The sequence below is a fragment of the Trypanosoma brucei genome, chromosome 4 (genome assembly GCF_000210295.1).
Source record: "Trypanosoma brucei gambiense DAL972 chromosome 4, complete sequence".
NCBI lineage: Eukaryota > Euglenozoa > Kinetoplastea > Trypanosomatida > Trypanosomatidae > Trypanosoma > Trypanosoma brucei.
The window spans coordinates 130,388-140,936 of record NC_026737.1 but is presented as its reverse complement, the minus strand read 5'-3'; the positions used below and the strand labels follow the sequence as shown (position 1 = coordinate 140,936).

The following is a 10,549-nucleotide window of genomic DNA, read 5'->3' as shown; positions in this document are numbered from 1 at the left end:
CTTTCCATGAAGGGGAAGTATAAGAAGAAGTGTGAATGCTTTCGTTTGTACGCTTCACTATTTTTTTTCTTCCACCATTTTTTTTACTTTTTCTTACTGCTTGAGAGAAGTCTGCTAACACGGACGTGCAGTGTAGTGGTAAGCATATTCTTTGCTCCGTTAGAAGGTTAGGTTCTCATCAATCAATTATATATATATATATATATAATATTTGTACACACATTATTTTTTTCTGGGGTTTCTTGCGTTTAGTCGCTAGGGTTGGGGGATCGGTGTGTTACGGATCCCCACCGCGTGTTTTTGTTTGGTGGAATTAATAAAGTGAGACGTACCGAAGCCGTGCAGTTACGAAAGTGTTGCGGAACGAATAGACAAGGGAGCAGGGAGGGGAAAAAGAAGGTTACGTGACTAATCTGATGGCGAACATATCTCCTAATTCAGATGGTGATTCCTTTGTTGGAGCAGACACCGCCAAGCAGCTTTCGGATATACAAAAGAAGTTGAATGATTTAAAGCAGCGCCGTGAAGAGCTGGAAGAGCAGCGGAGGAGAATCCTCGGCGCTTCCGATCAAAGTTCTTCTCGCCCACGTTCATTGCGGGGTCCTACGCAAAATAGGCGTCGGCACTCGCAACCATCGCAACGAACACTCCCCTTGCGACCACCGCGGCCTCCCATTTCTGATCACAGTATTCGAATTCCCAATGAAAAGGAACGACAGCAGACTGCACAGAGAACTCCATATTTGGAAATGAAAGAGAGCATGCGCCGCAGTTGGAGCCGTGACAGCTCACTGGTGATGGGAAGTTTCCTGATGGAAGATAACCCGCGTGCCAGAACCTTCACTCGTGAGCGGCGCTTCATTCCACCTCCAGAGTGCAACGGAATTTATTTTCTCGGTACAGAAATGGAATTGATGATTAGGAACAAAAACGTTGCGCCTTCACAGCGCTCTGGGCGCCGCGACAACACGCCATATCGCTGGAATGATATAATAGATGGCGTGACGCCGGGTCCAGGGGCTTATACCCCATTGTTTAGTAAAGTGAGTAAGCCATCAAGGCGAGCCCAGTTATTTTAAAACAATAGAAAGGTGAGAAGGAAATATATTCTATTTTTTTTTTTCACGAATAGAAACATTAAAAAGGGAAGAGAGAAGACAAACAATAGCAATAGCAAGAAAAACAAACAAAAAGAATTACGGTTACGTACGTCTGTTCGCCTCACGTTTATTACACCCCTATTTTCTTTTTTCTTTTTGGTTTCGTTCCTAGTGTTGCGTGGGTTGGTGATATTTCTGCGTGTGTGTGTGTGTTTTTTTTTCTTTGCCTTTCGTTATCAGGTGGGGGCTTGTGGGTTCGAGATATTGGGCGGTAACCGATTTTTGCTTAATTTTCTACATGTGTGCTTTATGCTAGACGGAACAAACCAGTTCATAGACACAAATACCTTCGTGCTCATATCTATTTACACAAATACGTTGAGGTTCGGATAAACTTTTGTTTATATATCTAAACATTTTTGCATGCGTGCACAGGTGTTTGCAAGCAAATGGGGTGGCGAATTTCGCATAAATGTCGAGTTTTTCTTTGGTGTGGCGTTGTGATTGATGGCTATAAAAACTGGACGAGGGCCCTTGCAACTGCGCGGTGGATTTCATTTTCTTTTTTTCTTTTGTTTTGGTGGGGTGCGTCTCTTTTTTTTTGCTTTGCAAAAAAAAAAAAGAAAATCATTACTACCCTCACATCTTTCATGCGGTTTCCTTTTTTTGTTCTTCTCTATTTCCCGAATGTTTGACTGTTTGCAGAACCTGTTTTTTGCTTGTCCCCGAAGTTTCCTCCTTCTTTTCTCTTTGTTTTTTTTTTGTTGCGTGCGGGAAATTGGTCCCTTTTTTTGAAAAAAAAAACATTTTCCTCCTCCATATATATGTTATGTGTTGCTTCTGGTAGTTGCGGCAAGCAGTGTCTCGCTCACCAGAACGAGTTGCGGCGACGTTGAAGCTGGAGTAACTTTTTTTCAGTTTATTTGTTTCTCTCACATAGGTAACATATTATTTTCTTAAAAAAGGAAAATACCATAAAATAGATACTGCAGATAGAACGTAAATAAGAAACGACAAAAGAAAAAAAAAAGCGGATCAGGTAGTGGTCGAGTACTTGGAGTAACTTGTTTCCCTTGTCATCTTCATCCCCTCCTTTTTATTTTATTTTATTTCTCCCGTTTCTCGTATTGGTGCTGTTAGTTACGGATCTTACAAATTGTATGTATGCCCTGGACTACAGGAATCAACCACTAAAGTGCTTTTTACTTGGTTGGCCCTCATTGATAACCGCATGGGCGGGCGTCTTATGGTTTGTTTTATGCATGTGGGAATGTCTTAATCGCCCTATTGAACGAAGTGAGCGCTCAGTGATGGACCCGATGTGGTATCGTGCGCTCATTCCTCCTCTTGTGCCACCGGTAATTGTTGTTGCCGCATATTTCAGTTGGCTCGGTTGGAAAATATTTACGCATAACTGACGGGGGTTTATGCAAGCGACTGCGGATTTGGATGGCGGGTGATTGGAGGTTGCTGAAACAAAAAAGCTTTTTTTGATTTGATATGGTTTTGTTTGGTTTGTATGATGATGGTGATGATGATGATTATTATTATTACTATTATTACTGTTTGGTGTGTGTTTTATGCGTGTGGAAGCGATAACGTTGTGTTATCAATGAATGGTTTGCTGCAGAGTGGATTGTGTGTGTGTGTGTGTGTTTTCCTCCTCCCTATTGTTTCTAATGTTGGATTCTTCTTGTTGGGGATGCTGTGGCGTGTAGTGCTGAGGAAGTTTTACATCGTCTGCTGCTCCATTTTCGCTTCCAGATGTATTTTCCCTTCTTTTCCCCCTCTCTTATCACTGATTCTTCTTTTAATTTTTGGACGAGTGAACACATCGACTGCACTGACCTTTTTTTTTCTCCTTTTTTTTTTCAAAAATAAAAATAATTTAAGTGACTCCAGGCAATAGTGTGAGGTGTTGTGTCTCCTCTTAAGTAAGATCTCGAACATAAGGGAGGGGAAGTTTTTTTATTTTTTTTTTAAAATAAGAAGAAGCTAAAGAAGTCGAAAAGCAAGGTTGAGGGTGGGGAATTAATCATTGACGAGTATATCTCGTTCCACATGTTTCTATCCCTTGATGTCACGCCATCGCGGGCCCCATATGACCTGCTTTCAGATCTTTGCACGCTTCTTATTATTGCAGGAGACTCGACAGATGTTCCATTGCAGCCACTCATCAGGGCCATTGATATGGCATTGACAAAAGGCAGCAGCAGTGGTGATGTGATGGTAATGGCTGCTCGTGCGATTGTTATTATACTTGATAGGCTTTCAGGCTCTTTATTTTCTCTGGATACGAGAAATGGATTGGATACTTTCAGGAAATGTTTTTCCACTGTGGTTTCCATGGTGGACATGCAAAAAAGAGAGTCACTGCACTTTGAGAAGTCATCGGAGGGCGAGTTGAAGGAGGAGGTACTGCAGTGTTTATCCCTTTCTAGCAAGTGTTGTGAACTTGCTGTTGTAGTGCCATCCACAGAGGAACAGATCCAGTTTTGTCTTGCTGCTGTGGATGGCTCCAAGCGTACTTCGTGTAAAGTTCTCCATCATTCCATCGGATTGATGCGACAGAAGGAACTGAAGAGTGCTACGGATTGCAGGGCACTGGAACAGTTGGTGCATCACCACCTGATGGCTTTATTTCACTTGGACATTGACCACGAATGGGACGAACTCCTCCGCACAGTTGTGGAGGGCATTTTAACGTATCGGGCGTGGTGCGCCCCGCGTGTTTTGTCCCCAGACCGACAAGGAGGAAAACATCGCCGCGGGTCGGATGAAGGGGGTGCATCATCATCATCCACTCATATAACTTCTCTTAGGAATATGATGGTAACTTTACTTCAGATTGGTGAGCGGATCGCAGGTAGCGGGACGGCGAGTTCGCGTGTCCAACTCACACTGGCGTGCCTGGCTAGTGTGATTGAAACTCACTTACTTCCCAGAGAAGCGTGCGAATCGGCAATGTTGTGGTTAGCGCAACTCTTGCTGCGGAGTGAAGTGCGCAGCGCGAGTTTTTCCAATCCGTTTAATAGCGGCAGTGACTCTGTGGCGGTTAATGCTGAGCAACCGTGGATTGACAGCACACTGACCTTGCCGAACTTACGATGGGTCGTGCCATCGCTGTTGTGGAGTGCCCTGGTGCTGTTGGCGAAGTTGTGTGGTGCAAATTTTAACTTTCAGAGTGAATATATATGGGCATGGCGTGGTAGAGACGATGAGTACCATTTGTACATTAAAAAAGTCAGACGACGGTTGACGACAATGTACTTCTCCGCTGAGCGGTCAAGGATTGTTGCCCCGGGTCGTCACGTGATTGATTTGCAAACCATGACGGACAACTTTGCACACGGCGACACAGCCTCAAGGGTTCATTTCCAACCCATACCGTGTGCCATATCATTTGATGGGGGACTAGCTATTCCGACACGAGGTATGATGCTTAAGAAAAAGGTTTGCGCTGCCGTGCAAGATGCGTTACGTCCCTTGTCATTCGGACACACGCAGGTGGCCTCTTTGGCGCGTTCCATACGGTTTTATATCATATGCAGTGGCGAGCCCACGAACACGATGGACGTCATTACCGCTTTCTGCAGTCTACCAGCTGATCAGAAGGAGCCTACAGTTGGCGAAATATGCGCTACACTGCTGAAACGAGATAAAAGATGGGCAAGTGTACTGCAGGAAGCCGGGGTTTCTGACACGCCGGCCGCCGAGTGTTTGGCCCGAGATGGAGGTAAAAAGAACAGGATTGAAAGTTCAACTTCAGAGGTAAAGCGTGGTGCCGACTGTCTGCGGGAGGTTCAACGGTCCCCTGGTAATGTGCTGGCGTTCTTGCGTAGAACCTCCTCCTCAGAATTGTTGGCGTTTGTCGAAGGGTTGGAGAAGTCGCCGTATGGTGAGGAGCAGATGATGGCTTTGTGTGAAGAAATGAAAAAAGATGATGTACTGGCTTCACGGATGAGAACTGTCGCACAAACATATGTGTTGCGTGTGCTTCACCATACGGCATCGTGCAAACCCGTGGGTGAGGACCTTGCGGAGAGGGTGCGCAGCACTTCTTATACAGTAAACATCTGCAGTGCAGGTGATCGAATTAAGGGGAAGGGCGCTCCGCGGTGTCCCAATGGACATGCTCTTCGTGTACACTTTAGTGTTAACTGGAGATGTGATTCTTGTGCTTTCGCGAATGCATTTGGATCCCTTGCATGCAGAGACTGTAATTATGACTTATGTAGTAACTGTGTAGACGAGAAGCTTTCTCGCATGGAGACAAATTCCTCGGCAGTCGTTGGGGATGTCATACAATCCTGGAAGGCGTTAAAGTTGAAAAGATCGCCTTCCACCAGTAGCACTTCTTCTCAAAAAAGAAAAAGTGGTTGCAGCGGGAATGCCGGTGAAGTGATGCTTTTTACTTCGAGTGGTGTTGTACCCGCTAGCCGACCTGTATCGTTGCTTGAAGGAAATGATGTACACATAGCCCCAGTAGGCGGTGAGTGTCGTTGCTGCATCCCTTGTCCTCCGTTTGTCGCATGCTCAGCGGCTCACAATATTGCTGAACACTCATCATTACGTGTGTTCTTGCACACTTTCCTCGCCACGCGACCTCAGCGGTGGGTTGACACCGCTGTTGAACTTTCCATCGTAAATGCCCTCGAGTCGCGCGGTGAAGACATTTTCCTAAGCGGGGTTTCTGGTATTCCATCACGAGTGGTTCTTATACTTCAGGAGGTGGCTCCATATATTTCGCTTGCGTTCAAGCGTAACATGGCTCACTTTCTTGCCGTTGGATGCTGCAGGTTTGGCCTCTACCACTTGCAAGATGTCGGTGTGAATGTACGGGGAACTGTTACTGGAAGCATAGCTAGTAATGGTCTTGCGTTTAAGGTAACGGTGAAGAGGAATACTGAAAGCATTACGAACACGTTGTACAAAGTTTTTCTGGAATATCCCACGTTGCGTAACAAAGTGGAGTTTAATTTTGAGGGCGAGGAGGGCACAGGAGAAGGTCCAACACAGGAGTTGTATGCCGAGCTGTCACGTCGGTATCGCAGCATGTCGGAACTATGGCACCACCGGGATGATGGTGTGTGCATCGCCTTTCCCAGCATGCAGCAGGTTCATGCCAAGAGGTTCTTTGTTCTCGGTGCTAGCTGTGGTCGGGCCTTCGCTGATGGCTATACGATGGATATTAGTCTTTTGCCGGTCGTGTGGCCGCTTATCCGCTCACAAACTCCTTCAGTGGAGGTGTTGTGGCATCTCTTGGAGGAGGTCGAACCGGCCCTGGCGAATTCCTACAAGTGCGTTCTCCAAGCGACGGATGCCGAACTTGAACAAATGGGCCTTGAGGACGAGGAAACTGGTGAGGCGCTGACCGTTTCAACGGCTAAGTTTTATGTGGAAAAGTGTGTAGAGAGGCGCCTGACTAATGCTGTTTCGAATCTTCACTGGTTTGCGCGTGGTCTTGCAAGTGTTGTGGATCTTGACGCCTTTTGGTTTTTCACAGATGATGAAATGAGTGCAATTATTTGTGGCTTCTCTGCGGAGGACTCCGAGGAGAAACTTTTTAGTGAAGAGGCGCTGCGTGCTGCTGTCATGGAGGCACATGGCTACTCCACTGGTTCTCAGGAGGTCGAAACGTTCATTTCTCTTGTCGGTGATGAGTTTACTCGTGAACAGCAACAACTTTTTATTGAGTTTCTAACAGGATGCCCTCAGCTTCCCCTGAATGGCTTGGATGGGCTTGGTAGGAAAATAACTGTTGTCCGGAAGGAGTTGGAGGGTCGTGGCGAGCAGACGCTACCATCGTGCAACACATGTTTTCTCTATTTTAAGCTTCCCCCGTACTCAACACGAAAAATAATGAAGGAACGTCTTTTGGTAGCAATCACCGAGGGCAGAAGGAACTTCAGTTTGTCGTAAAGTGTGTTGGGTGCCCTCATCCCGTGCACTTTGCATGCGCTTCGTCTGACTGCATGTAAGGTGTGATTTACGCGATGTATTGTGGCGTGTAGAGTCGTGTGTGACATATACGATGTTGAAGGAAAAAGAGAAAACGTGTAGTTGGTTAATACCGATGTGGAGGAAAGTTTTGTGAAATGCGGAAAGGAAAAAAAGAAGGCGGAGGGAGGGGGAAGGGGGAACAGAAGTAATGGGACAGGAGGTGCTAATCAGGAAGTTTAGTGAAAAGGAAAGGAGAATTGAGAATATATATATGTGTATGTGTGCGGAATCATGGTGGTGAGAGCGAAAAAACCTGTTTTATGGAAATAATCCGAAGCGAGGCGCTCATATTTATTGACTAATGTGTTTGTCAAGCAGGGTGACAATTGGTAGCGCGGGAGTGTGCCCGGTCACGTAAGGGAGTTATATTTTCTGTGCGGCATTCAATGCTTCCTTTTTTTTTTTTCGCGCCCGTATTGTCATTCTCTTCTGATAATTACTGTGTTCTCTGCCCACTACAAGGCATTTTTTGAGATAATTCTAACTTTTTTTTTGTGCCATAAATTTCGCATACGTTTTTGTTTCCTTTCACTTTTTCTTTTTTTAAAGTTCGTTTACTTCGATGTGAGGAGCAGAGGTACGTGAAGGATAGCAACAAACATTGCCTGGCTTTTCTGGTGCTGATATCATTGTTGTTGTTGTTCCTGAAACCCTTTTGGTTGACGTAAAGCTTAACGCCTGTTCGCGCGGCAGCCAACATTGCAGTCATGCATTGAATAGTATATTGTATATTGATTTTACCTTTATTTTCATCTCTTCCTATTCTTTCGGTGTTTGCAACATGAAAAATAAACAAAACCCTTTTCCGTTTTTATAAGTTGTGCCTATAGGAACGAAATAGAGGAGGAGGGGTTAAACCAAGAAGGAAAGGAAACGACAGCAACATCAATAGGGACAAGGCAGTCAAGAAAAACAGAAAGAAAAGTAAAAACCTGAAGATACGGAGTGACGGTCATCCGCTAACAATAAAGGCGAAGAAAGGAAGAAGAAGAAAAAAGAAAAAAAAACGGATCATTAATGAACAGCCAAAAGCTTCGTGAGTTGATATCCGCCGTACGGCAATGCAAAACATCTTCTGAGGAGCGTGCCCTTATCAGCAAGGAAAGCGCCATTATCCGTGAGTCGTTTCGAGGTAGTAAACCTCACGTTCGGACGCGCAACATGTTGAAACTTTTGTATATCTCCATGCTCGGATACCCGACGGAATTTGGCCAAGTTGAGGTGGTGAGCCTTATTGCGCAATCCGACTACGCAGGAAAGCGGGTGGGTTACCTCACTATTCAGATGGTGTTAGGTGAAAACGATGAAGTACTAACGTTGTCGGAGAATCATATAAAAAAAGACCTCGGAAGTGGCCAGCCGCTCCTTCAATCCATGGCACTGAATGTGGTGGCAAACATCGCAAGTGAGCCAATGTCACGCGATATGTTTGACGACATTTTGCGCTTGTTCGCCTGCCCTGACCCGTATATAGCGAAGAAGGCGTGCCTCGCGGCCGTTCGCATTATAAAGAAAGTTCCCGATTATGCTGAGGTGTTTTTGCAGGAATGCACCAACGTCTTCCACGAAAACAATCAGGCGGTGCTATTGTGCAAACTTACTCTTGTCAATGAGTGCCTGCTGCAATCTGATGTTGAGGAGCACTTGAAGAAGTATCGTTTGGCAACGAACGGTGCTGTCCGTTTATTGAAACAGTTGGTTTTGTCATCACGCGTGACAGCGCAGGATATTGGCGGTGTGGCTGATCCTTTTCTGCAAATCAAACTACTACAGTTCATGAAGATCGTGGGCAAGGGTAGCCCTGTCGTGTCTGAGACAATCAACGACGTTCTTGCGCAGGTGCTTACCAACACTGATGGCTCCACCAAAGCCGGCTCTGCTGTTCAGTACGAATGTGTGAAGACCATTTATGCCGTTGAGAGTGATGAAGCCTTGCGATCGCTGGGCGTTAGCACAATTGGACGCTTCCTTGCTTCTAACGACAATAATCTTCGCTTCGTGGCCCTGCAGTCTCTCTTGGACTATGCTGCTCGCGATGCAGAGGCCGTCCGAGGACATCAGGATATTATCCTGGACTGCCTCAAGGATGCTGACGTATCCATCCGTCGTCGCGCTTTGGAATTGACGGTCGCCCTGATTGACGAGACGAACGTGCGCCTCCTAGTGCCCGACTTGCTTACTTACCTAACTGTTTGCTCGGATGAGATGCGGGAGGAAGTGGTTCGTCATTTATGCCAGCTCATCGAGACGAAGGCACCGAATGCTGAGTGGCGTGTGGAGTTGTCACTGCGGCTACTTCGTCTTGGACGGCAGCACGTTTCGGTTGGATTCGCTACACGCCTTATTGGACTACTCACAAATGAGACGGTGGAACTTCAAACAACGGCCACAAATGCGCTTTGGGAGGGAGAAGGATCACCGTTTGATGCTATTCATCACCTGCGTAAGGCATTTCTGGTGGCGGCCGTGTGGTGCATAGGAGAGTACGCGGACTTACTCGTCTCGAAAAAGGGAGTTAGCGAGGAGAAAATAGCAACACGCATTGCAGACATAATCAACAACACCGAATATAAACTAATCAAATCATACGGCTTGACAGCATTGGTGAAGGTAGCATCCAGATACCCATCGACCAAAAATACGGCGGTTGCCGTTTTCGCAAACCACACCACAAGCTTCGATTGCGAGCTGCAGCAGCGTGCGTGTGAGTACACCACCATCTTGGAGTCGTTCCCACAGGAAGCGGCATTTAGCTTTGAGCGGATGCCACCCATTACTGTGACCGTTAAGGACGAGGGAAGGATTCAGGCACAGCCACTGCAAGTGGTGAATCTCCCTCCTGAGTTTTTGCAGAAAAAGGATACCGTCAGTTTGGATGATCTGTTCGGTGGGGGTACCGCACCAGCTGGTGGGGCTCCTAAAGGTGCGGTGGTGAACACTTCCGATATTGATGACCTCTTCGGCAGCAAACCTGCGCCAGCCCCTCAAGCGGTGAGTGGTTTGAGCGCGCTAGACGGGTTGATGATGGCAAGCGCGCCTGCTTTTCCCGCAGCCACTGGTTTTCCAACGGCCACTGGTTTTCCCGCAGCCACTGCTTTTCCAACGGCGGAGAAATCAGTTTTTGAGTGCGAAGACTTCTCCGTGAGCATGGGTGCTGTGGTTCAGGGTACCATAGCCATCAGCCTCAGTATCCTTTCCCGCCTTGCCTCCCCAATGGAAAACCTTTCCATTCAGGTGGCAGTCCCCAAGACATCGTCTCTCGAGGTCGCTCCCCTTCCCATGACGGCTGTTCCGCCATTCGGACGGATTGTGCAGTCTTTGACTGTGGACAACTCAAGAAGTGATAAAAATCCTCGCCTTGTTATGCTTCGCGTGAAGGTTCTCTACACAGTTGCTGGGGCATCCCGTTCCCAAATGCTGCAGGTGTCCCAAGAGGTTTAGCCACA

The 10,549-nt window shown here is 46.7% G+C and overlaps 5 protein-coding genes across 5 annotated transcripts; all 5 read left to right on the top strand.

Moving 5' to 3' along the window:
* Positions 1-416: 416 nt before the first annotated feature.
* On the top strand, positions 417-1,079 carry TbgDal_IV580 (hypothetical protein, conserved; the record flags this gene model as incomplete). Its single annotated transcript, XM_011774341.1, has 1 exon — positions 417-1,079. The coding sequence occupies one exon, from the start codon at positions 417-419 to the stop codon at positions 1,077-1,079; it is 663 nt and encodes a 220-aa protein (XP_011772643.1).
* A 1,181-nt stretch (positions 1,080-2,260) lies between these two features.
* On the top strand, positions 2,261-2,518 carry TbgDal_IV570 (hypothetical protein, conserved; the record flags this gene model as incomplete). Its single annotated transcript, XM_011774340.1, has 1 exon — positions 2,261-2,518. One exon carries the CDS (start codon positions 2,261-2,263, stop codon positions 2,516-2,518), a length of 258 nt encoding a protein of 85 aa, XP_011772642.1.
* Positions 2,519-2,619: 101 nt separating this feature from the next.
* Positions 2,620-3,009, top strand: TbgDal_IV560 (hypothetical protein, unlikely; the record flags this gene model as incomplete). Its single annotated transcript, XM_011774339.1, has 1 exon — positions 2,620-3,009. The coding sequence occupies one exon, from the start codon at positions 2,620-2,622 to the stop codon at positions 3,007-3,009; it is 390 nt and encodes a 129-aa protein (XP_011772641.1).
* A 152-nt stretch (positions 3,010-3,161) lies between these two features.
* TbgDal_IV550 (ubiquitin-protein ligase, putative) lies at positions 3,162-7,022 on the top strand (the record flags this gene model as incomplete). Its single annotated transcript, XM_011774338.1, has 1 exon — positions 3,162-7,022. One exon carries the CDS (start codon positions 3,162-3,164, stop codon positions 7,020-7,022), a length of 3,861 nt encoding a protein of 1,286 aa, XP_011772640.1.
* Positions 7,023-8,120: 1,098 nt separating this feature from the next.
* TbgDal_IV540 (AP-1 adapter complex gamma subunit, putative) lies at positions 8,121-10,544 on the top strand (the record flags this gene model as incomplete). The annotated part of the gene is made up of 1 exon (XM_011774337.1): positions 8,121-10,544. The coding sequence occupies one exon, from the start codon at positions 8,121-8,123 to the stop codon at positions 10,542-10,544; it is 2,424 nt and encodes an 807-aa protein (XP_011772639.1).
* Positions 10,545-10,549: the final 5 nt, after the last annotated feature.